This window comes from Cryptosporidium hominis (genome assembly GCF_000006425.1).
Source record: "Cryptosporidium hominis TU502 chromosome 7 CHRO017047, whole genome shotgun sequence".
In the NCBI taxonomy this organism is placed as follows: domain Eukaryota; phylum Apicomplexa; class Conoidasida; order Eucoccidiorida; family Cryptosporidiidae; genus Cryptosporidium; species Cryptosporidium hominis.
In genome coordinates, this window is record NW_667378.1 from 1 (window position 1) to 21,401 (window position 21,401).

At 31.8% G+C, this 21,401-nt stretch overlaps 9 protein-coding genes across 9 annotated transcripts; 5 read left to right on the top strand and 4 right to left on the bottom strand.

Annotated features, from left to right (window-relative positions):
* Positions 1–4,105: 4,105 nt before the first annotated feature.
* On the bottom strand, positions 4,106–7,327 carry Chro.70142 (hypothetical protein). Its single annotated transcript, XM_662208.1, has 1 exon — positions 4,106–7,327. The coding sequence occupies one exon, from the start codon at positions 7,325–7,327 to the stop codon at positions 4,106–4,108; it is 3,222 nt and encodes a 1,073-aa protein (XP_667300.1).
* A 315-nt stretch (positions 7,328–7,642) lies between these two features.
* Positions 7,643–8,326, top strand: Chro.70143 (hypothetical protein). Its single annotated transcript, XM_662209.1, has 1 exon — positions 7,643–8,326. The coding sequence occupies one exon, from the start codon at positions 7,643–7,645 to the stop codon at positions 8,324–8,326; it is 684 nt and encodes a 227-aa protein (XP_667301.1).
* Positions 8,327–8,886: 560 nt separating this feature from the next.
* Positions 8,887–11,490, top strand: Chro.70144 (protein kinase). Its single annotated transcript, XM_662210.1, has 1 exon — positions 8,887–11,490. One exon carries the CDS (start codon positions 8,887–8,889, stop codon positions 11,488–11,490), a length of 2,604 nt encoding a protein of 867 aa, XP_667302.1.
* A 138-nt stretch (positions 11,491–11,628) lies between these two features.
* Chro.70145 (ppg3) lies at positions 11,629–14,661 on the bottom strand. Its single annotated transcript, XM_662211.1, has 1 exon — positions 11,629–14,661. One exon carries the CDS (start codon positions 14,659–14,661, stop codon positions 11,629–11,631), a length of 3,033 nt encoding a protein of 1,010 aa, XP_667303.1.
* A 920-nt stretch (positions 14,662–15,581) lies between these two features.
* Positions 15,582–16,199, bottom strand: Chro.70146 (hypothetical protein). Its single annotated transcript, XM_662212.1, has 1 exon — positions 15,582–16,199. One exon carries the CDS (start codon positions 16,197–16,199, stop codon positions 15,582–15,584), a length of 618 nt encoding a protein of 205 aa, XP_667304.1.
* Positions 16,200–16,416: 217 nt separating this feature from the next.
* On the bottom strand, positions 16,417–18,216 carry Chro.70147 (hypothetical protein). Its single annotated transcript, XM_662213.1, has 1 exon — positions 16,417–18,216. One exon carries the CDS (start codon positions 18,214–18,216, stop codon positions 16,417–16,419), a length of 1,800 nt encoding a protein of 599 aa, XP_667305.1.
* A 247-nt stretch (positions 18,217–18,463) lies between these two features.
* Positions 18,464–19,837, top strand: Chro.70148 (hypothetical protein). The annotated part of the gene is made up of 1 exon (XM_662214.1): positions 18,464–19,837. One exon carries the CDS (start codon positions 18,464–18,466, stop codon positions 19,835–19,837), a length of 1,374 nt encoding a protein of 457 aa, XP_667306.1.
* A 266-nt stretch (positions 19,838–20,103) lies between these two features.
* Chro.70149 (hypothetical protein) lies at positions 20,104–21,090 on the top strand. Its single annotated transcript, XM_662215.1, has 1 exon — positions 20,104–21,090. The coding sequence occupies one exon, from the start codon at positions 20,104–20,106 to the stop codon at positions 21,088–21,090; it is 987 nt and encodes a 328-aa protein (XP_667307.1).
* Positions 21,091–21,210: 120 nt separating this feature from the next.
* Chro.70150 (hypothetical protein) lies at positions 21,211–21,401 on the top strand (the record flags this gene model as incomplete). Its single annotated transcript, XM_662216.1, has 1 exon — positions 21,211–21,401. A coding segment is annotated over one exon (191 nt), but the record flags the coding sequence as incomplete, so codon positions are not given.

A 21,401-nucleotide genomic window follows, 5' to 3' on the forward strand; every position in this document is an offset into this window, starting at 1 on the left:
GAAAAGATTTGAGCTTCATCAATTTTTCCATGAGTAGTTTCTTGAATAGATAAGACTCTGAGGAGATGGTTTTTTGTTTGGTATATAGTTTCCATTTTTGAGATATCTAAACATTTAGGATCAAAAGGTAACTGGTGATTTTCAATATTTTCAAGATTTGAGATTAGCCTTGGTGTCTTGTACTTTGAATTAGATTTGAAATGTTCAAGATAAAAATTGTAAACTTTAATAAAGATCATATAATCACAATTGGTGGAAGATTTTGGTAGATGTCTTTCTTCAAGTTTCCATGGTATTTCACAAGTTAGAAATGAAGCAATGGTGACAATGGGGTCAATACAATCAAATATTAAGCCATAGATGAATAGGATTCCAATACTAAGGTCCACTGGCCATCTACTGAGAAGTTCTCCAAGAGGAGTAATTCTGAATTGATCATCAAGGGCCCCATAATTACGTAGTGAAAGTAATGAATTTTCAATGGAAGAGAGGCTTGGAGGAGTGAAGAAATCTTGGAGGGAGTGAATTAGCTGTATAAGCTTGAATGAGTTTCTTAATCCTCTAGAGCTTGCAAGATTTGAATCTTTATCTGGGGGAAGATTACCCAAATAGCATAAAATATCAAGAATAATATGCTCAATAGGAAGTCTAAGAATCTCAGGAGTAATTTCAAGGGGCTGAGACTGTAATTCTTCTTCAGTGAATAAACGGAAACACTTTCCTGGAGCAGTTCTACCAGCTCTACCCATTCTTTGCTGAGCTGATGATTTTGAAATGAGAACTTCTTGCAAAGAAGTAACATGACGAATGGGATCATAGATAGAAATTCGTACTCTTCCAGTATCAATAACAAATCTAATATCTTCAATAGTTAGAGAAACCTCTGCAATATTAGTAGATACGATCACCTTTCTCTTCCCCTTAACTGGTTTAAAGATTTCAAGTTGATCATTATAATTGACATTTGAATGACAGGCTAAAACATGTAATGGGATAGGAAGTTGAACCTTTTCTTTAAAATCTTTGAATCCTTCTTGATCTTGTTCATTCTCATCAAATTCTCTTTTTAATAGCTTTGTAAGATGATTAACATCACCAATACCTCCTAAAAAGATTAATACTGAACCTTCTTGATTTCCAAGTGATTTGATAATATTTAGAATATGATCTTTAAGCTTGGGGATATCCAAAGGTTTACATATGTTACTTCCCAAGTCTAAGTACTCCTCATCATCCTGAGTAGAAGAAGTGTCATTATTGTTTTGAGATTGGGTATTTTGTTGTTTTTTTTGTTTGAGTGGTAGATAAGAAACTTCGATGGGAAATGGAGTTCTTCCAGGAAGGTTTATTGTATCAATTTTAAAAACTGATTCTTTGTTAATTTGTTCTTGTGTAGCGGTAATAGTTGTATTCGATTCAATTTTATCATTATATGATTTGTTAAAGTACTTGACAAACTCAAAAACATCAATTGAAGCACTCATAATCACAAGTTTAATGTCACTCCTTTTATATGAAAGCTGTTTCATGAAATATAATAGTAAATCAACGTCTAAAGACCTCTCATGAGCCTCATCTAAAATCAGGACAGAATTGGCTGGGATCTTGAATTGGTTTGTATCAATATCAGAACTAGAAATACCCATAAGCTCTGATTTAATAATGTTAATCAATATTCCATGAGTACAGTAAACCAATTTAGTGCTATTAGTAACATAGTGATCCAGTCTAACAGAATGACCAACTAGATGTTTTTTTACATGTTGATTTTCTTTAATAGCTTCGTTCCTTACTCGAGTAGAAACTGATATTGCTGCTAGTCTTCTTGGCTCACTACAATATATCATTCCTTCTGTGAATTGAGTAATTCCTTCGTAAACTAAAATAGGAATTTGAGTAGTTTTTCCACAACCTGTTTCTCCTTTAACCACCAAAATTTGATTAGATTTAAGCTTTTCAATAATTTTTTCAGCATTCATTGATGCAGAAAGGTGATCATACCTACGAGCTTTAAAAAGATTTGCAGATTCGAGAGGAGGCTTTGGAGAATTCTTGGATATTTCTTCTATTTCATAATCTGATTTGGAATTATTTTCTAATTTTGAAACAAACAAGTTCTTTATTTTATCGCTAATTAAATCAATTTCTTCATTCTTTGATTCTTTTGAGTTTGAATAATCTTTAACCTCAATCTGAGCTTTTTTGGGAGTAATTAACTGCGGTAGATCATTCTCCTTTAGATGGATTGATAACCACATTATACATAACCAAGCAATATAGTGTTTTGGGTAGCTAGAAATTTCTATATCTGTTACAATACATATATTCGAAATCCTGAAATGATCCATATAAACTCCTTTCTGTAGTTTAAACAAGTCTTTCATAGACTTATTATATTCATCAATCTCTTTCATAACTACATTAAAAGCTGTTAAAGATCTTTCATTATCGAAACCACATGACTCTATTAGCTTGATTATTCCCTCCTTGTCTTTATTATCAATACCACACCAATATTTTAAACTTAACAATATCATCTTTACATTCAAACCATTAGACTTCAAAAAACTAGAATACTTTTCCTTCATTATGTCATTCATTCTCTCTAAATTTAAAGAAACTAATTTTGGTCTTGAGACTAATCTTGGCAATCCTGAAAAATTATTGCAATTATCAAAAAGCCAGGATTTAAAACTATAAGATTTAGAAAGCATTGGAAAGTGCTTGGTTACTATTCCTATCGTCTTCTTTCTTATATTATAGCTCATAGATAACCTCGGAATCTCCAGTTTTTGTTTTTGATCAGTAATATCAATCTTATTTTTCTTTTCTGCTTGCATTCTTTTTTTTTCACTTTCAAAAAGTGCCTTTTCTTTCTGTGAAACAAATTCATTATTTCTTGAAACTAAAGGATTATTTGTATCCATTGATAACCAGGCTTCATCTAGTGGTGCTGGGAAAAGCTTATATAGAGGTCTTGATCCTTCCAGGTGTCTTAAAGCAAGCAAAGCGGCATAATGTTGAGCAAGATCATTATTTATAAAGGATTCTTTTGTTTCAAATCTCATTGAATTCTCTTCCTTACCTTTTGGGTCATTCAATATTACCACATACCTAAACATTCCTTTATTTGCTACAAGTTTATTGTAGATTGGTTTTGGCCTTTTTTCCTTTTGACAATAATTATTCAATAGGACTTTTGGAGTTCTCATATAAGGTTTCATTTCGAATAGTGGAATTTTCTTCACCTCTATTTCTTCTCCCTTTGTTGATCCAGAATTTACATTCGTTTTAGAACTTAACTTTTTACCTTGGTTTTCTTCTGAAATGTTTTTTGAGCCCGAATTTGAAATACCTTTCTTCATTTTAGGGTCTGGATTTGTGGTCTTTTCCGTTTTCTTACTCATTTTATCTCAAAATACGCGTAAAAGACACACAAATTCTCCCAAAAGCTTGGATTATTTAATTTTCCCTTAATAATACGAAGTTTTTAATTTTTTATTATTATTATTTTTTTCTAATGGATAATGGTCAAATTTACCATTTGGGCGCATTTTGTCAGTACATCCTCACCAAATTAATTTCAACTTAAATTTTTTTTTAAAAATTAATTCAATCAACAAATAAATCTCTTCTTTAGAAACATAAAGCCTCTATTAATAATTTAACTCTAATATTCTTTTTTAATCTCTAACCCATTCTCTTTCAATCTCTCTACATAACTCTTGCATAATCTTCTTTAACCATTTAAATTAATATTTCAAAAACTAACTCAACTACCTTTAAAGATTTCTGGATGCATTTACATTTGCCGTGCCAGTCCACATGACATCTACAAGCCATGCAATTTAAATTACATGCAAAATTAAGTAATTAAATATATAAAATACTTTTGGCGGGGAACACATGCATTTGCAGGCGCAGCCATTGCATGCGGGGGGCCCAGCTTAAATGAAACGATATTACTATAGAGTCACAGTTTTGTAAGTAAATTTAATGTTAAAATTGTAATTATTGAACTTGAGAAAGTTTTTGGTTTTGGTGGTAAAATCTAGGAAGACAATTATATTACATAAAGAGAACTGAGAGAAAAAACTAAACAATTCTATTTCCGAGTGCTACAGATTTGGCATCTATTTCTAGTTCCTGAATTAACGTGTGTGCAAAGTATACAGACCCATTTAGGCGGGTTTTCTGGTTTCATGCGAGCTTTTCCTTTGTTTTCACCTTTACTAATAAGTTCAGGAAACTCAAACATTTTTTTAGGCTTTGATTCATTTTCATTAGCTGGTTTGGCTGTAGATTCTTTTGATTTTAAAGCTTGAGCATAGTTTATTGTCTTTCCGATTGAATTCGATTTATTGGTTGTGGGCTGGTAGGAAGAGGATGTTGCAGAGGAAGAGGATGCAGTAGTAGAGGAAAACGAGGTACCAGATTGAATTGGTGAGGACGAAGCTATCACAGTTTTTGGAACAGAACTGTTTGAACTCAAATAAGTTTTAGAAGCCCAATTTCCAGAAGTGTTAATTTTAAGTGAATTCAAAGATGTTAGAGAAGGTGCCAAAGATTTTGAATGGGATATAACTCCAGAGTGAGCATTCACAGTTTTTGGAGCAGATTCAGATGAATTTTCTTCCTTGTTTTTCTCGTATAACTCTTCTTTCTGCTTCTCCAAAAGAAGGAAGTTCGGATCATTTAAAGTTTTAATGCAAGCTTTACAGTATATAAGAATGATCTCAACATCATAGACACAAATCTTGTTGAATGCTTTAGTACAGATATTAAGCCATTGCCTATGCGCCAAAGACTCAGTAATTGTACTTGGAGTTTGGGAATCTTCTGGAAATGTTGTAGTATTCATAGCTAGCCTATAAAATGGAGCTCTAAGTCCTAGAATTCGTTCTATAGTGTTTGCTGAAGAAACTAAGCTGCTAGTATGTTGGTATAGAGAAGATAGAGCATTGATTTCAGTTGAGGTTTGTGATCCAATCAAGATTTTAAATTTATCAAAGATCTTTTCTTTATCTGATGCCTCTGGCAAAAATTCTGAAAATTGAGAAAGAGAGATTTTTGAAAAACAAGCTGTGAGAAACGAGTTTAGGGATTCCAAAAAGGTAACTTTTTGAGAAATAAGCATTTCATCTGGTTTAATTAGCTTCTCAAATGAAATGAACTTTTGTCTTATTTGCTTCTTATTGATATTTTCCTGTATTTGATTCTCTGTATTTTCTTGAGGATGAATTTTTAGCCTTTCTATCTCTATTGAGCTCTGTAAATTCCCAAAAGAGAATCTTGGAAAACTTGTATTGGAAATAATTGTAATGTTTTTCTCTTGGATGTCATCTTTAAGGCTTGTTAAAGCTTTAATTAATTCCCTTCTATTCTCTATATTAGGGAGTCCTAAAATTAATGCAATTAATATCATTGAAATTACATCTGAGTATAATAAAGACCAATTTGCTTCTTCTGCAAGGATTCTATCCACAAGTTGAGCTGGAATTCTCTTATATGTTCCAGATCTCTCTTTAAGAGTATCTTCAAAGATAGTTATTGGCTCAGGACTTGGTGAGAAGAAGATCTTAAAAGAGCTTGGAGAGGTTGCAATACTTTTGAATTGTTTCTTTACGCCTTGAAGAATATTTGTATTATTAGAATGGTTATGAGAGCTTCCCCACAGAAGAGCTACAATTTCAATAATGAAACTTTTAGCAGAAATCTCTCTTTTAATATAAGTTGACCCAAGTTTCTGAATAATTCCAATCATTGTTTCATTTCTAGAAAAAAGATCATTTATTACTTGTAAGCTCCAAGAGCTGAAATCTCTACATTTCTCTTCAAGTCCAAGTTTGACCGTGATTTCATCTCCTACAACTTGAATACATTTGTTGAGATCGTGAATCAAAACAAGTCTCCAAAGTAAGGATTTTTCTCGTTTAATCCTAGTTAGAATAGTATTACTAAGCTCATCCATAGCACATAAAGATGGAGTTGATATATCTATTGGATTGCCTACACGCTGATTTGTTGTTTGAGATGAATTCGACTGATTTACTCTTCTTTGACTTTGCTGTCTATAACTATTCACAATTGGAACTGTGACATTTCCTCTTCTATTTACTGCAGAGTGATGAGTAGCTTTGTGGAATATCAATTCTGACTCATTCTCAAATACAATAAACATACAATTTTCGTGATCACATGGATAGTGTTTCTGTCTCCAGTGTTCCTTTAATGCCTGGTAATCTCTATAAACATATGTGATTTTGGGAAGCCTATTTTCACGAGTTAATGAGTTACTCTCTTGAGCTCCAACTCTATTAGTTGATTCTTCTTCATCATCTAATTCATCCACTCCTTGATTATTCTCGTTTAGATCAGTTTCTTCGTTTCTAGAACTTTCAGAGAAAAGTCCTGATTCCCTAGAAAGCTCTTTTTCTTCACAAATCTGACAAGAAAAGTGTTCATTCCTAACATGATCAGAAAAATCCTCTTTATCTAGACACCAAACCTTACAGATTGGACAAGAAATATGGGGTAGTATTGGAGGCTTGAGGAACATTTCTCCTTTTTTTAAATGACGAGAAAGATCTTTCACTCCATACAAATAATGTTCAGGTAATAACATAGTTTTCCTCTTCTCAATACATACATAGCAACACTTTACATGATGATCTTGAAAAAGATGTTCACCCAAGGCTTTAGTATTCTTGTATGACTTTAAATTGCTATGGAGATCTTCAGAGTCTTTGGTAGGGAATTTAGGCCTACAGTTTGGAAACCAACATCTATACTCCAATATACGCTCAAATACCCATCTACAAGCAAAAGATTCATATATGACACCAATCTTTTCATCAATTAGAGACTTTGGGACTTGCTCCAATTTTGGATGACCCAAATTAGCTTCAATTATATTCACTCCCTCCTGCTTATCAGAATCCAAAGATCTATCAGCAACTCCTTCAAGGGAATCATCTATTAAATACTCAAAATATCTTGGATTGGAAGTAAAGAATAAAGTTTCTATAGTATTCTTACAGAATGGACACTCCTTACTCTTTAACAAATACCTTAATCTAAGAGTACAACACCAACAAATAGCATGAAAACATTTAAGAGAAAAGTCAAGCCCGAAGACCACAAGATTGCTCATACATATCCCACATAACTTATCTTTAAAAGCCAAATTGTCTTTGTTTTTCCCGAATTTCCCTCCATATATCGTCTCCTTTTCATACTTATGATCCAAAATATTCGTATTAACCCATTGCTTAATGTCCTTTGCAAACAATCTGGGCTCAGTCCTTCCTTTTGGTTTTCCCTTCATTACATTTATTTTTCTTTTTGAAATTTGTTCTACCTTTAAACTTTTTACCCTAAAAAATTTGGGCGGGAAAACCCACGCTTAACAATTTTAGTGCTGCATTAATGTAAATAGAGATAGAATCAATGAACCGAATAGATTTTTAATTGAGTTTCAAAATTTAGTATTTGGCCTTTGGAATAATTTAGTTTTAAGAAAGCATAGAGGCTAAGGAGAAGTGGCAGGTATTTTTAGGAAGTAGAAATTGGCCAAAGGAAACTAAGTATTGAGATTTGGGTTATCGGTACCACTCATTACATATTAAAAACCGAATAATAGATGAATGTTCAGAGGATTAGTAACAAGGCTTCGGTTTTTCTGAACCACAAACACTTTCATCCAGGTAACTCAAAGAATAGAGAAAAGGTATGGTTAGCCGAAGAGAAGCTTAAAGAGGAGGAGAGAAAACAGGAGGAGCTTCTTAAGAAGAGGAAAAAGGAATGGGAGATTGAGGAACTCAGAAGAGATCTTAGGCAATCCAATAAGAAGGTAAAGGACCAATCAAAGGTTCAATCAGAGGCTGAGGAAGTTATTGATAAGAGTAAACAGCTACATGATATGTTAGTTGATAAAGCAAAAGCTAACAAAAGTTGGGTCAAGTCAGAATTATATGAAGAGGATGTTTTTTTAGGAAATCATTCTTCTGTATGGGGATCATATTACGACCCAAATGTGAAAAAATGGGGATTCAAGTGTTGTAAAAACTTGAAAAGAAGTTCAGTTTGCTCAACTTACAATAAATCTAAGTCTCAAATATCAAACTCTTCTTATAACACTTCAATTTCTGAGCTATTCAACTCAGATACAAAATATCAATCAAAATCGGATATCTCTGAACATAATATTAATGATAACGCTGGGCTCCTCTTGTTGAATCAAGGAAAACCATTTTCAAAACAACAAAAAGGGGTTTCTGAATTCCTTAATATACTCAAGCAATCCCGACCTAAATCATCAAACTAACTAATTTAATTCTTCAAATATGTTGATTCTACTATAAAATTATTAATTCTTTCAAAAATTATTTAAATCGCTCATTACTATACTGCTTTTGGAAATATATGCATGCATGCGCATGCATACATGCATACATTACCAAACTTTCCTATACCAAATCACACACTTTTTCAAGCAAATTAATCTATTTTTACTCTTTCATCTGTCTAAGCAAAACGTAAAAACCAAAATTCAAACAATTCTACACATCTATCTATTCTTATATTTTCGTAATGTTATCTTTTTATTTACATTTATTAGCTTGGGCGGCAGCCGAGTACGGGTACCCGGTGTCTACAACATGCTTTATTCGTGAAAAATGCAAAGAGAATCTGGATAATATTTGACAAAAGAACTTGTTCAAAAAAGTCAAATATATCAGAAAGGAATGACTCATTAAAGTGTAAAATATACAAAAAAACTTAGAGAATTCAAAATAGGGAATCTGAATGAATGAAAAAGAAAAATTAAAAGTATAAGTTAGTTTAGGAAATTATATAAGGCAGAGGAAGATAGAAAAGTATCTAATGGATGATTTTTTGAATTATAAAAACTTAGAAAATGATTCAGTGGGAAAAGAGTTTCTAGCTAATCCTAGCCATTCAAGTTTTGATTTGGCAACTATTTCTACAATGACTTCATTACAGGGATTAGAAACATCTCTATTTCATGATCAATTCTCCCCGATTTTAGGAATCAGCTCAAATACCTTGGATTCTCTTGGTAAGACTAAATCCAAAAGAATTATTACTGAAGATGGTACAATTAATTCTTCCAAGCAACAAAATAACCTAAATCAGAACCGTGATTCTGGTACAAAATTAAAGAATACTAATACTATTAATACTTCAAGCATATCTGAGAAAAAGGATACCTCCATTAAGCCCAATTATCCATTTGAAAATGGAGTTCAAACTTTATATCAAATTGAGTCTAAATCTACAAAAAATCTTAAAAACCCTCTTCCACTTAAAATTACTAAAATTAGAGTTAATGACTTAGAAATGAAAGTTATACCTTCTCTTAAGATTTCTACAGATAATCATCATAGAGAATTACCCACTGGATTTAAAAACTCTGATCACCTCGTCGATTTTTTTCTTGGAAAAGTCTTGAGATCTTCAAATTCTCTCTTTTATATTGAAAAAAAACTTCAACAAGCTTTATATGGAGCTGTATTCCTAGCATTCGAACTTGAAGAGTCTAAGAGAAGTGAAAATGTTGAAAGAAAAGAGATTTCTCATTGTATTGGATCTGGTACTTCTGTATTCCTTCAAGATTATGATATACCTTCTTTCATATTTGACCCTCATAAAAGTAAAGTTGCTATTAAGATCTCTAGTATGAGCCTTAGAAGACGAAAACCATCATTAAAAGAAAATATGGAGGCTGAAATTATTTATTCTGATACTATGACTGGACACAAAAATGTCTTAGAGTATTCTGAAATCTGGCAGGATTCATTTAAGAATATATATATTAAAATGGAATATGCTGAATATGAAGATCTATTTGAGGTAATGAGAAGAAGAAGACCTTTAACTGAAAATGAAGCAAGATGGCTTTTTAGTCAGATATTTAATGCTGTAATTAATCTTCACAATAAAAATATGGCATTAAGAGATCTCTCTCTTGAAAATATACTTATGTTTAATCAAGAACCTCATTTTTTTGATCTTTCTCAAGATCATAATTTTATTGGGATCATTAAACCTGGAGATTCAATGATTATCCCAAAGATTACTGATCCTGGACAAGCTTGTAAAATTTTTCCAAAAGATAAAGATGAAGTTTCCAATATTTGGAAAGTTTATCAAAGACATCCCAGAGATAGTGGCTTTCAGCTTCAAAAAGTTGATTTTCTATTTGGTAAATCATTTAGACCTCCTGAAGCTTATGAGACAGGATCCTTATATGATCCCACAAAAGTAGATGTTTTTTGTTTAGGATGGATGCTTTTATTTACATTAACTAAGTATCAACCTTTTGAGACTTGTAGATTAATTACTGATAATCTTAGTCAAAGTCCTGTTAAGAATGAAGGATTTATTAATTCACTCTTTGGTAAAATTATACCTGGGAATAATACAGACTATAAGATCACCAAAATGAATGGAAAATCATATATACACAAAGATCAAAATTGGTCTCTAATAGTAAATGGAAGAATTTTAGAACTATTTAGGAAGATTAAAGCAACAAATCTATCATCAGAAGCTCAAGATCTAATTGAAAATATGTTATTACCTGATTATAAAGAGAGATTTTCAATGCAAAACGTGATAGCTCATCCTTGGCTTAAGATATCCAGTAATAAAGCTAGTAAATACTTTACACCTATAATGGCTTCCACACTATCTCCAATTAAATCTCACAAGAAGATGAACAAACAAATTAAGCAAAGTAGTAATATTGTAAATCCATCAAAATTCTTTGATAAAGTGGATAATAATAATGATATAACAATAAAGAACAACATTAAAACAACCTTTGATGAGAGTAATTCTGTAGATTCTGGAAACTCACAGGCAAAAATTTTAATCTCCAAAATTAATAATGATTATTTATGTTCTATGGTAAAGAGAACAAATGATAAATTAAATATGACAAGAGTAAATATATCACGAAAAAAAGATTCTGAAATAGAATCTTTAATTAGAAATCTGAACTCGAACTCCATTTCAGATTCAAGACAGATCAATCCAAATTTCCCAGATAATGACATATTAAGCCAACTTTCAGTAAGTCCTCTTCTGAGCAAAGTAACTAAAAATAAGGACGGATCCTTAGTGACGAAAAATCTTCCTCTATCTTCTTCTTCCTCTTCTTCCTCTTCCTCTTCCTCTTCCTCTTCCTCTTCCTCTTCCTCTTCCTCTTCCTCTTCCTCTTCCTCTTCCTCTTCCTCTTCCTCTTCCTCTTCCTCTTCCTCTTCCTCTTCCTCTTCCTCTTCCTCTTCCTCCCCCAAAAATGCGATCCAAGCAAAAATAACATCAAATTCAACTTCTAGATCTTCTCAAAATGTCAAGGTAAGAAAGAAGAACTTTGAATCGAACTTCATTTTCGATCTTTGGTCATTCTTAAACGGAGGTGGTGGGAATGGGAATACCCATGATCATATAATAATTAATTAGAATATAAGTCAATACTTGACAGACCTTTATTATATCTAGTTTAACTTAAATCTGTACTGATATTTATTTAATCCCCTCGTGTAAAAAAAATTCATACAAAACTCAAATCTTGATACAAATTATATATTCCGAATCTGCCTATCTTCTAAATGATAAACCAACTCTTGAAATAGGTAATGAGCCAATTTGAGTTCCTGGAGCCTTTATTGACATTGAAGAAGAAACTAGAGATGGTTTTTTTCCTTTCAAAAGATTACCAATAGGATTAATAAAACTATCCATAGAAAAAATGGATGATAAGGAAGTAGAACCATTTGAATTATTTAACTGACTTAAAGTTGGTTTCAAACCAGTATTTGTTGAATTAGATGACGGACAGGGGCTTTGCATTCTGGATTTTCCACCAAAAAAACTACTTAATAAGCTTTCTCCAGTTGAATTTTTTTGTGAATTCACACTTTTACCCACCAAAGACGTATTTCTAGTTAATCCAGCTCCTGTCCCTACTGTTTTCCCAAAAAAGCCACTACTAATCGAAGGGTTACTGTTTTGTACTGGAATATTTCGAACCTGACTGGCACCTCTACCCACAGAGTGGCGCCCAAGTGTAGCATGCATGTTGGCGGTCAAACGGTCAGAAACATGAGACGAATTATGGAAAGAGTTCTGAGGAACATGAAAAGATGAGGAATTAGGGGTCCATGGCATTGAAGAGGGAAGAGTTGGTTTTTTTTCAGGTAAATGATTAGAGCTTGAGATTCCATTTTTAACAGTTTGGGGGTATGCATTAGATGGCAAATTTTGACGAAGAGATGGATGGTTGACATTATAAGCTCTATCTGTAGATAATGACCTCAAATTATATTCCCCATGGGTTAGAGGAGGCTTCTTTTCAATCCCAGAATTAGGTTTAGTTGCTGAGGTGAAGGGGGGATTGGAGACACCAATTGAACTTAGTAGGGGAGATTTTTGTTTATTTTCGGATAGCTGAGAAAATACAGGATTACTCTTTGGGGGCATAGAAAAGTTTCTTTTGGCAGAATTATTTTGGTGGGAGTATTCTTGGAGCTTGTTTTGCTGTTTGAAATGGTGGTTTGAGTTGGGGTCAATTTTTTGAGGTTGAGCAGGCGATGTTGGAGACTGGTCAAATAATGCAGAATTAGGCTCAATGTTATTCAAGTTGTTAGTAGGATTAATTTGATTTAAGTTAGCTGAGGAAATATTAGATCTTTGATCGCCGTTTTCATTAATTTGATTAGATTGTGGAGAAGATAAGCCGAAAGTTCTTGTAATAGACGAGAATGCAGAAGATACCTTATTTCTAGCCATAGAAAAGAAGCCTGCACTTTCTCCTTCTCTTCCTCCTCTTATGAGTTGAGGAGTATGGGGAGGACGCGAGAGCTGCTGCAAATTATTCTGATTTGCTTGGAAGTTAGCAGGATTTAATCTAGAGTGTTCGGAGCTGGATCTTTTTATGGAGTTACTTTGACGAGAGTGGTTATTTAGGTTTTTCTCAAAAATATTAAGATTTGAATTCATATTAGTATTAATTTGAGAAGGATTAGGTTGTTTTAATTTAGATAAACAGCTTGTATCCCTTCCACGTCCATTTGATAACGAAACATTGAAATGATTAAAGTTGCTAACAGTACTGGCATTAACATCAGGAGTAGTGGATCTGGCATAGCTTCCAATGGATGGGAGATTTTCACTAGTATAGCTTCTTCCTGATGTTGAAGCTTTTGAACTAGGAGTTTGGCCCATAGTTGATAGTATAGGATATTTCTGAGTTTTATTCGTGAAATCTGATTTAGGACTTGTAAGGTTTGCAATGTGATTCAAGCTTAGACTGGATCCGTGAGCAAAATTGTTATGATTGTGATTAATATTAATTTGGTTTCTAGCAGGACTGTAAAATGATCTGTTGTTTAACGCTGATGATCCTCCTGTAAGAGTTATTGTTGGAACTGAAGGTCTTTTCATATTCGAGCTCAAATGACTAATTTGATGTTGATGAGTTCCATTTAAGTTTATAGGAGCACCTATCTGGTTTCTTATTGCGTTTGATATTGAAGCTGTAGCAGTAGCATTAGTGTTCATATTCAGATTGTTAAAAAAAGCGGAACTTGCGGATTGAGCATTAAATGAAAGATGATTAGGGTGAAGTGACACTCTTCTTTGTAGTTGTGGTTGTTCTAACATCGAAGGTGGCATTCTTGGATTTTGATTGTTAAAAAATAATGGAGATTCTGATTTTTTGGGATAATTATTGTTTTGGCTAAACTTTTGACCAATTTTCTGTTTATTTATATTTATCAGGTCAGAAGAATATACACTATTCATCATGTTCTTATTCTCCAATTTCTCTTCTGCACAAGTATCTTGTTTTGCTTGAGTATTTGGGTCATGAATTCCTTCGTAACAATATGATTGGTAAGTTTCTGAGCTTATAACTCTTTGAATCAATTCTGGATCTAATTTTGAATCGACAATCTTTGAAATAAAACTCTTAATTGTATCAAGCTTAAAGGTTATTTTCCAATCCAACTCCTCACAGAAAATCAGCTCCAAATATTTTAAAGACTTTGGAGAGATAAAGCCTATTGTTCTTGCTAAATCTCCACTCTTCGCACAACTATCGTCCCATAACTTATCTGATAGTATTAAAGATGTTATAAAAATTGGTCTCCAATTATGTTGACATATAGGTATTTTAATTTTCTCCACAAATTTTGCCATATTAATGACTGATAATACAAAGCTTGAAACATTGAACCCCCCAAGATGTAAAACACTTAGTACAAATCCAAATAATTCCTGGATACTCACTTTAGGTGTTTTTCCAAATCGAAATAATTCACTCAAATCTCTATTTTCACTCTCAGAATATAAAGGATTCTCCAGAATAAATTTACCTTCGATAGATTCATCATTTAATTTTGGTAAATTTGGGGGCAAATTATGTTTGTTCTTGTAATATAACAATGGCTCAAAAAAACATTCAAAAATACAAAACATACTTTGATTATTCAACCTCTTCTGTAAATCTTCATCTGAAATATCCTCAATCAACCCATTCAAACTCAGCAAGCTTCCACAAATTATTTTAGCCAGATTGCTTTCCCATTCATGAGAGCTTATCTCATTATGTGAGTCTTCCAATTCCGTCATTCTAGATCCTCCTCACTTCTTTATCCTATCTTAATTCTATCTTCTAAAAAATTTACGATTATAGGCTCTCACTGGTTTCATACATTAATTCAATTATTTATATACCTATATGTATATATATATATATATATATATATATATATGCATACATATATATATTTTATACCTTTTTTTTCTTGAAAATCTTGATATAGATAAGCATGCTTTTATGTTAGCTGTCTTTTCAAGTGGCGGGCCACGTAATGCCTCAATTTTTTCAGTTAGTCTTCTTCACCACATTAAATAATAAAATTAATATATCAGTTTAGTCAAGATTAAAGTAACAAGCAAGCCATCTAAAAGCTCACGCAATGTTTTCATATTTCATCTTTCTCGTTTAGGTTCCTATTTCGTTTCTCAAATATACCATTTCAAGCACAAAACCCCTCCTTTAGGATGCACACAAAGAATAAATGTGCAAATGTTTGCTTACTCCTTGATTTGTAACAAAACCATATAAAGACTTAGCTTATCTATGAATTCCATTTTTCTGATTCTTAATATATTTTAACTAAAAAAATAAAAAAGAAATAAAAGCAAAGCAAATTTTGTTTGGATAATTAAATGATTGCATGCATCCCCAAATTTTGTTTATTAAGTAAGAAAGCCAATATACACGTAATCAAATTCAAAATACTTGCAGTTTTGCATGTACACATGCAAATGCATGCAATGCATAGTGGTAAAGGAAAGTAGGCATCTATACATGCAGAAAAAAATTGTTAATCAAGGATTAAAAGAACTAGATAGAAATGTTACTTGCTTAGACTTCATGGAATATAGTAATATTCAGAGGAAAAGTCTCCTCCCTTCTGATAGTTTTGAATGAACAATTTCTTCAATGCTGATGTTGGTAATAAACTCGAATACAATAAGATTTATTAGATTTGAGGGAGATTGCAGTGCTTGTATTGCTTAATGTTTTGTACAAACTTAAGAATCTCCTGAATTGCTTCCAAGAAATCTTCGTCAACATCTTTTTCTGCTTCCTTGATTAACTTCTCTAATTCTTCTTCTACTGATTCCAAGCATTTAATACAGCTTGAAATATCAAGCAAACAATTTTCAAGACATTCTAGTAATTTCAGAAGGATTTTCTTGAGTTTAGAATACAAAATTTTTATTTCTGAAGATAATTCTTTCTCCAAATCTTCCAACCTTTGAAGGAATCTTCTCAGTTTCGTAATAGAGGCGGTTATTACAATCTCTTGTTTGGGAGTTAAATTGCATTTTTTGCAAAGTGTTGGAGGAGGGGGAGGAGATGGCGGTGGTGGTGGTGGTGGTGGTGTTGACGACGTTGAAGCAGCTCCTAAAGCCCCTGAATTGCCTTCTGAACCTTTCTTGCCATTGCTTTCAGAATTACCGTTCAAATCCTGATTACCACTTTTTACCCTGATTTTCAAGAATGAATTTCCAGCGATCTGAACATCAGCTGAGAAACCTAAGAAGTGGTTTAGAAACACAAAAAAAATAGATACAATAATTAAGTAGAATTTCATCTTTATGAAATCATCAAAATAGAAACAGCAAACAACGAAGATCTAAAAATTTTGGCGGGGAAACATGCACATGTAAGGCCCAATGCGATTACATGTGAAAACATGTTTTTGTATAATTGATGAAAAAAGGTCATATGGTAAATACAAATTATTCCAGAATCTTGTTCTGGGAGAGTGGGAGCATTAAGTTACATGTTTTTGAAATATAAGTATGAATTCAATTTTTTTCTGTTTCATTAAATAGTGGTCTTCGAGCTCTCCAATTTAAAATCTCAATAGGAATAAAATCAGTAAGCATCTTGTAATCATAGATTTTATTATGTTCAACTCTCTCATTATTCTCTGTACGGTTAATAAATTCAGCTTCTAAAGCTGCAAGGTGATTTACTGCTCTTGTTAGTCTTTTGTTTGCAATGTATTCATCTTCAGTAAATCCATATCTATCCATAAACCTGTCCAAGTAACCAGGTTTGTAATCAAATGTAGAAATATCTTCGGAATAAATTTCAGGATCTGGCCTATCATTGAAATATTTAATTCGGTTATCTATAATGTTATTATTGGTTGTATTTGAAGTGTTTGTAGTATTGGTGGTATTTGAATGAAAAATTCCACAACTAACTAAGTGATTAAAGAATTCCTCATTTTCTTCAGTTTTGTCAGTGCTTTCTGGCCAATCAACATAATTAATATTAAACTTTTTCTTTATATAAGTAGAATCATTTTTGTGATAATTATAATTTATTTTTAGGTCAGCCAATTTTTGTAAAAGTTTAAAGCTTAAATCCAATTGATTTTTAGAGCAGTGAAATAGTTCCTCAAATACAGATTTGGATTCATATAACTGAATACATCTAAGAGTTGATTTAATATATTGCATAAATATAATTTTAAGATCTATATCCTTGTTGAGATCCTTCAAAGATAAGTCAATAAATTTCAAAGGTCCTCCCAATTTCCTTTCAATCTGAATGGACACATCTGTTGGAATCTCTGGTTCTCTATCAAGAACTCCTCTTGATCTCCGACGCTTAAGGTTCTCATCTTTATTTTGTTTAATTGGCATTTCATAAGATTTTAAGCTTTTACTCATTAAATTTTGATTATTCGCTGATTTGATGTCTAAAAATTCTTTAGATTTTATGAAATCAGGAGTACTAAATTGATTTGTAGGTGAAATATCATCAATATACTTATCAACACTACGTAAGCTGTCATCATCTTTATTATTACCAATTAACTTTTCAAAACTAAAAAATTCACTACTAAGTTTATTATTATAACTTAAATTTTCCAATGCTGGAATATTCTTGTATGAATTCTTGATTTGACGGCCTTTATTTCCAAGTCGATTTTGCTTTTTATTATTTTCTCTATCATTAATAGATTTTGTTAGCTTGAATGGAAGATCACTAAATTTGAAACCTAAATTTAAATTATTGATAATTTCTTTATTCAGCTTCTTCTGAGTTGGAATTGGTAAATAAACAGGTTCTGAATCTTCATATGTATCAATTTGGAAGTCAATTCCTCTTTCTCCGGAATAATCTCTTCCTGTTAATAAGAATAAAGAATTTAAATCGTAATTATTAGCTCCTCGAGTTTTATAGTTGGTGATATGATCTTTTCTATATGTAAAGATTGGAGCAGATTTAAGGTTATTCTCCCAGTCATCTTTAGCCATTTTCATGCTATTCAGAGCATATCTATAATAGTCCTCAGCAATCCTATATTCATTTGAATTAGGATGGGCGCCTAAAATCCGCATTTCAGCAAGTTTCTTTTGTGCCATAAAGTAGGTAAATATTGACACTTGTAAAGCCTCTCTAGACTTTCTGACCAAGTCAGATCCTCTCTCTATGTCTAATCTTGTGTAATCATCTCGGATTTTAGCAAAAGAATGTTTATATTGAATGGATTTGCCATGACTGGGCACATTTGAATTGAAAGGTATTGCCAAAATTATAAATAATAATAAAGGAAGTATATGGCAAAAAATGTGTTTGTAGCTATTCATTACTTTCTAGTTACTATTTAACTCCATAATGATTTTTTTTTTCTTTAATTAAAAAATCAACATTGACTATTATATATTCATTGGCGCCAGTTTTTTTACATACTGCCGGTAAAACAATTTTTGTATCATAATAAAGAAAAAAACTAAAAACAGTTTGGCGGCACATGGCACAAATTGACCAGCCATCATAATAATCAAAAAAGGCAAAAAAAAAATTGCGAGGGTTGAAGCTGGAAAATAAGAAGTGATGCATTTAAAAGAGTTTCTATTGAGCTTGGATGATGTGAGAGCATTGGTTGAAAGAAAGCTTGAAAGAAATAGAGAGTTTAAGCCAAAAATCAGCTTTATTAAGCACTTAGCTTCTTATTCTGTAACAATACCATCATTAACAAAAATAAGCAATGAGGCTCTAAAGATAGCAAAGAAAGACGGGAATGAGAAAGCAATATATATGGACACTATTATAGTACCAGCACTTCCTAGATCATTAAAGACAGAGGATAATTTGAGTAGTTTGCAGTGTAGATTTTCTTACTCCCAAAAGCCATGCTCAATTTCTCCAACAACCCATTATGACTTATTGAGCAATATTTTTGGCTACGAAAAGTCTCAGGAGGTTAATATTTTTGCAGATAGATTTTGTTTAAGAAGACTAATAGACTTCTCACTTGGTTCTTTAAGCTCAGAAAATGCAGATATTATGGTTTCAACCAAGTTGAGAATTGATGATAATGGGGAGCTAGAAAGAATTTCTCCGATAAAAATGCTTCCAATTAATATAACTGAGGGATTTCCAAGTGTCGGATTTCAGTTTGAGACTTATTTAACACGAAGTGAAATAGGGTTAGGATTAAATCCAGATGCAACCTTAAAGATGGCAGATTCTTGTTTTGTTGTAGATGAAATATCATTTGGAGATTTGAGATTAATAAGAAGGTGTGAGATTGACGCAGTAAGTAAACGTCATGTATATGGAGATTCTAAAGAAAGAAGTAAACAAGAGGAATATAAAAATAGTTTGTGCCATAAGAGTTGGGAGCAAAAGATTTATGATACGGATTCAGAGTTTATGGAAAGGAGAATGAGCCCTCCTTGTAGGGTATTTTTATCTGATAATTTTAAATCTTCAAAACTGTCCCCTGAAAATAGGGTTGAAATTAAATCTATTTCATGTAGAAATACTCACAATTTTTCTTGGGTTTCAGTATATTTTCAGATGCTCATTGGCTCCACTCCACTTTTGATCAGGGGGTGTCATAATAGAGGATTTTTTACACAAAGGTCTATAACATCTTTTAATTTAGACCAGGTTAAAGAGTTTTCAGAAAAGGAGTTAACTGCACGTAAAATACCTAATTTAGATTTCTCAGAATCAAATTGGGATACAATTACATCAGCTATTGCATTTTCAGAGGCGATACTTACGTATATTTCCAATGATTTATTGGAATTGATTGGTTCATATTTATTTAAGGAAAATGGCTCTGGTGACTATTTTGTTAACTTTACCATTAAAAAGAAAGAAAACAATATAATTTTTCAAATATTAAATCCAAACGAAAATTTACCAAATATTGCTGGCCCAATTAATTATTGGAATGATTATCTCTCTAACAAATAATTAAAATGCCACGTCATTTTAAACATTTTTGCATGTACTGCGCATGCAAACATTATTAATTAAACACGTAATGTGGGGAGGGGAAAAATTGCATGCATGTCAAAAATACTGTAATAAAAATCCATCCCAGACCTCATAGGTTTTTGAAAAGATTAAATTAGTAATTTTATGTTAAGTAGAAAACTTTTATATATTTTTATTTATTAATTATTATTATTTCACAAATAATTTTGAAAATATTGTTAAGTTAGTTAAATGATAATATCATGAATATTGAAGATAAGTCAGGAAATAAACTTAAGAAGAAAATAAATATTTTATTTGAAAGATTATTTTCAAATGATGGGATTTCTCATATATATTTGTTACTAGTAATCATTCTGTTGGTAAATTTGGGAATTGGATTATTTTTCTGTGGCCGTAATTTGAACAAACAAAGTGAGTTAATTTCAAGTTCTATATTTGATATTAACATTAATTTTCCGAAGGGGGATAAGGATACAAATAATAATAACTCAGTTTATGTGCCAAGAGATGAAATTTTGAACCAAAATAAACCTCAAGATTCCAAAAGTACAACTACTACAACTACAACCAAAAAGGTTTCTACTGTTATAACTGCTAGTACAACAACTACAACAACTAAGGTTGATACGAAAAATTACAATGTTCAAAGCCCAACAGATAATTCTATTCCAACTTGTCTGTATTCAAGCAAATTTCCTATAAAATATGATTTAAATGGTCTATTATTTTGGAATGTTTCTTCTGATACGTATATATATTGGGGATATCAGAACAAAACAAGAACTATATATATTTTGGGAAACAATAAACAAATAAATAGTTCAGTACAACTAACTGATGATATATCAAGTAAATCAGATCTTGATCAACCCAAATTAATAGAGTTTAAGGAGTCAAATATTGTTGATACAAAAGTAAAGACGGGGCAGATGGCAACTAGTAAGGTTATTGCAATTGGTGAAAGAATTCTGCCTCCATACTGGTATATGAATTGGGTAGAACAAACCTCAACAAGATCTAAAGAAAGATTCAAGCCACTTTTTCAGCCTTGTCTTGGAAGTTTATATACTTATAGCAACAAAAATTTGCAAGGATTCTTTCAGGATCAAGGTGTGGTTTATATGTGCGGTTTCAAGAGCTATACAGTAGAAAAAGATTTGATAGAGTTAAAAAATACTCCCTTTATCAAATTAAAAACAAATATTCAAGGTAAGTTTACGAAATAAAATAAGAATTTTGTTATTTTTTTTTTTAAAAAAAAAAAAAAAAAACCCTTTAATTCAATTTTTATAGATAATTATTTGAGTCTTGTGAAGAGCAGATCTAAAAATAGAATCTATAGATTAATGATCATTAAATGTCAAGAAAAACAAGGAAATTATAAATATGTGGTAACATACTCTTCAAATATTAGTAGATCTATAAAAGAAGAAGATTGTGAAGAAAATCATGATTCTTGGCTAATGTATAAATCTGGGGGATCTTTGTTCACAGTTAGTAAGGAAGGCTCAGGAGACTGGCAGATGCGTACAGAAAC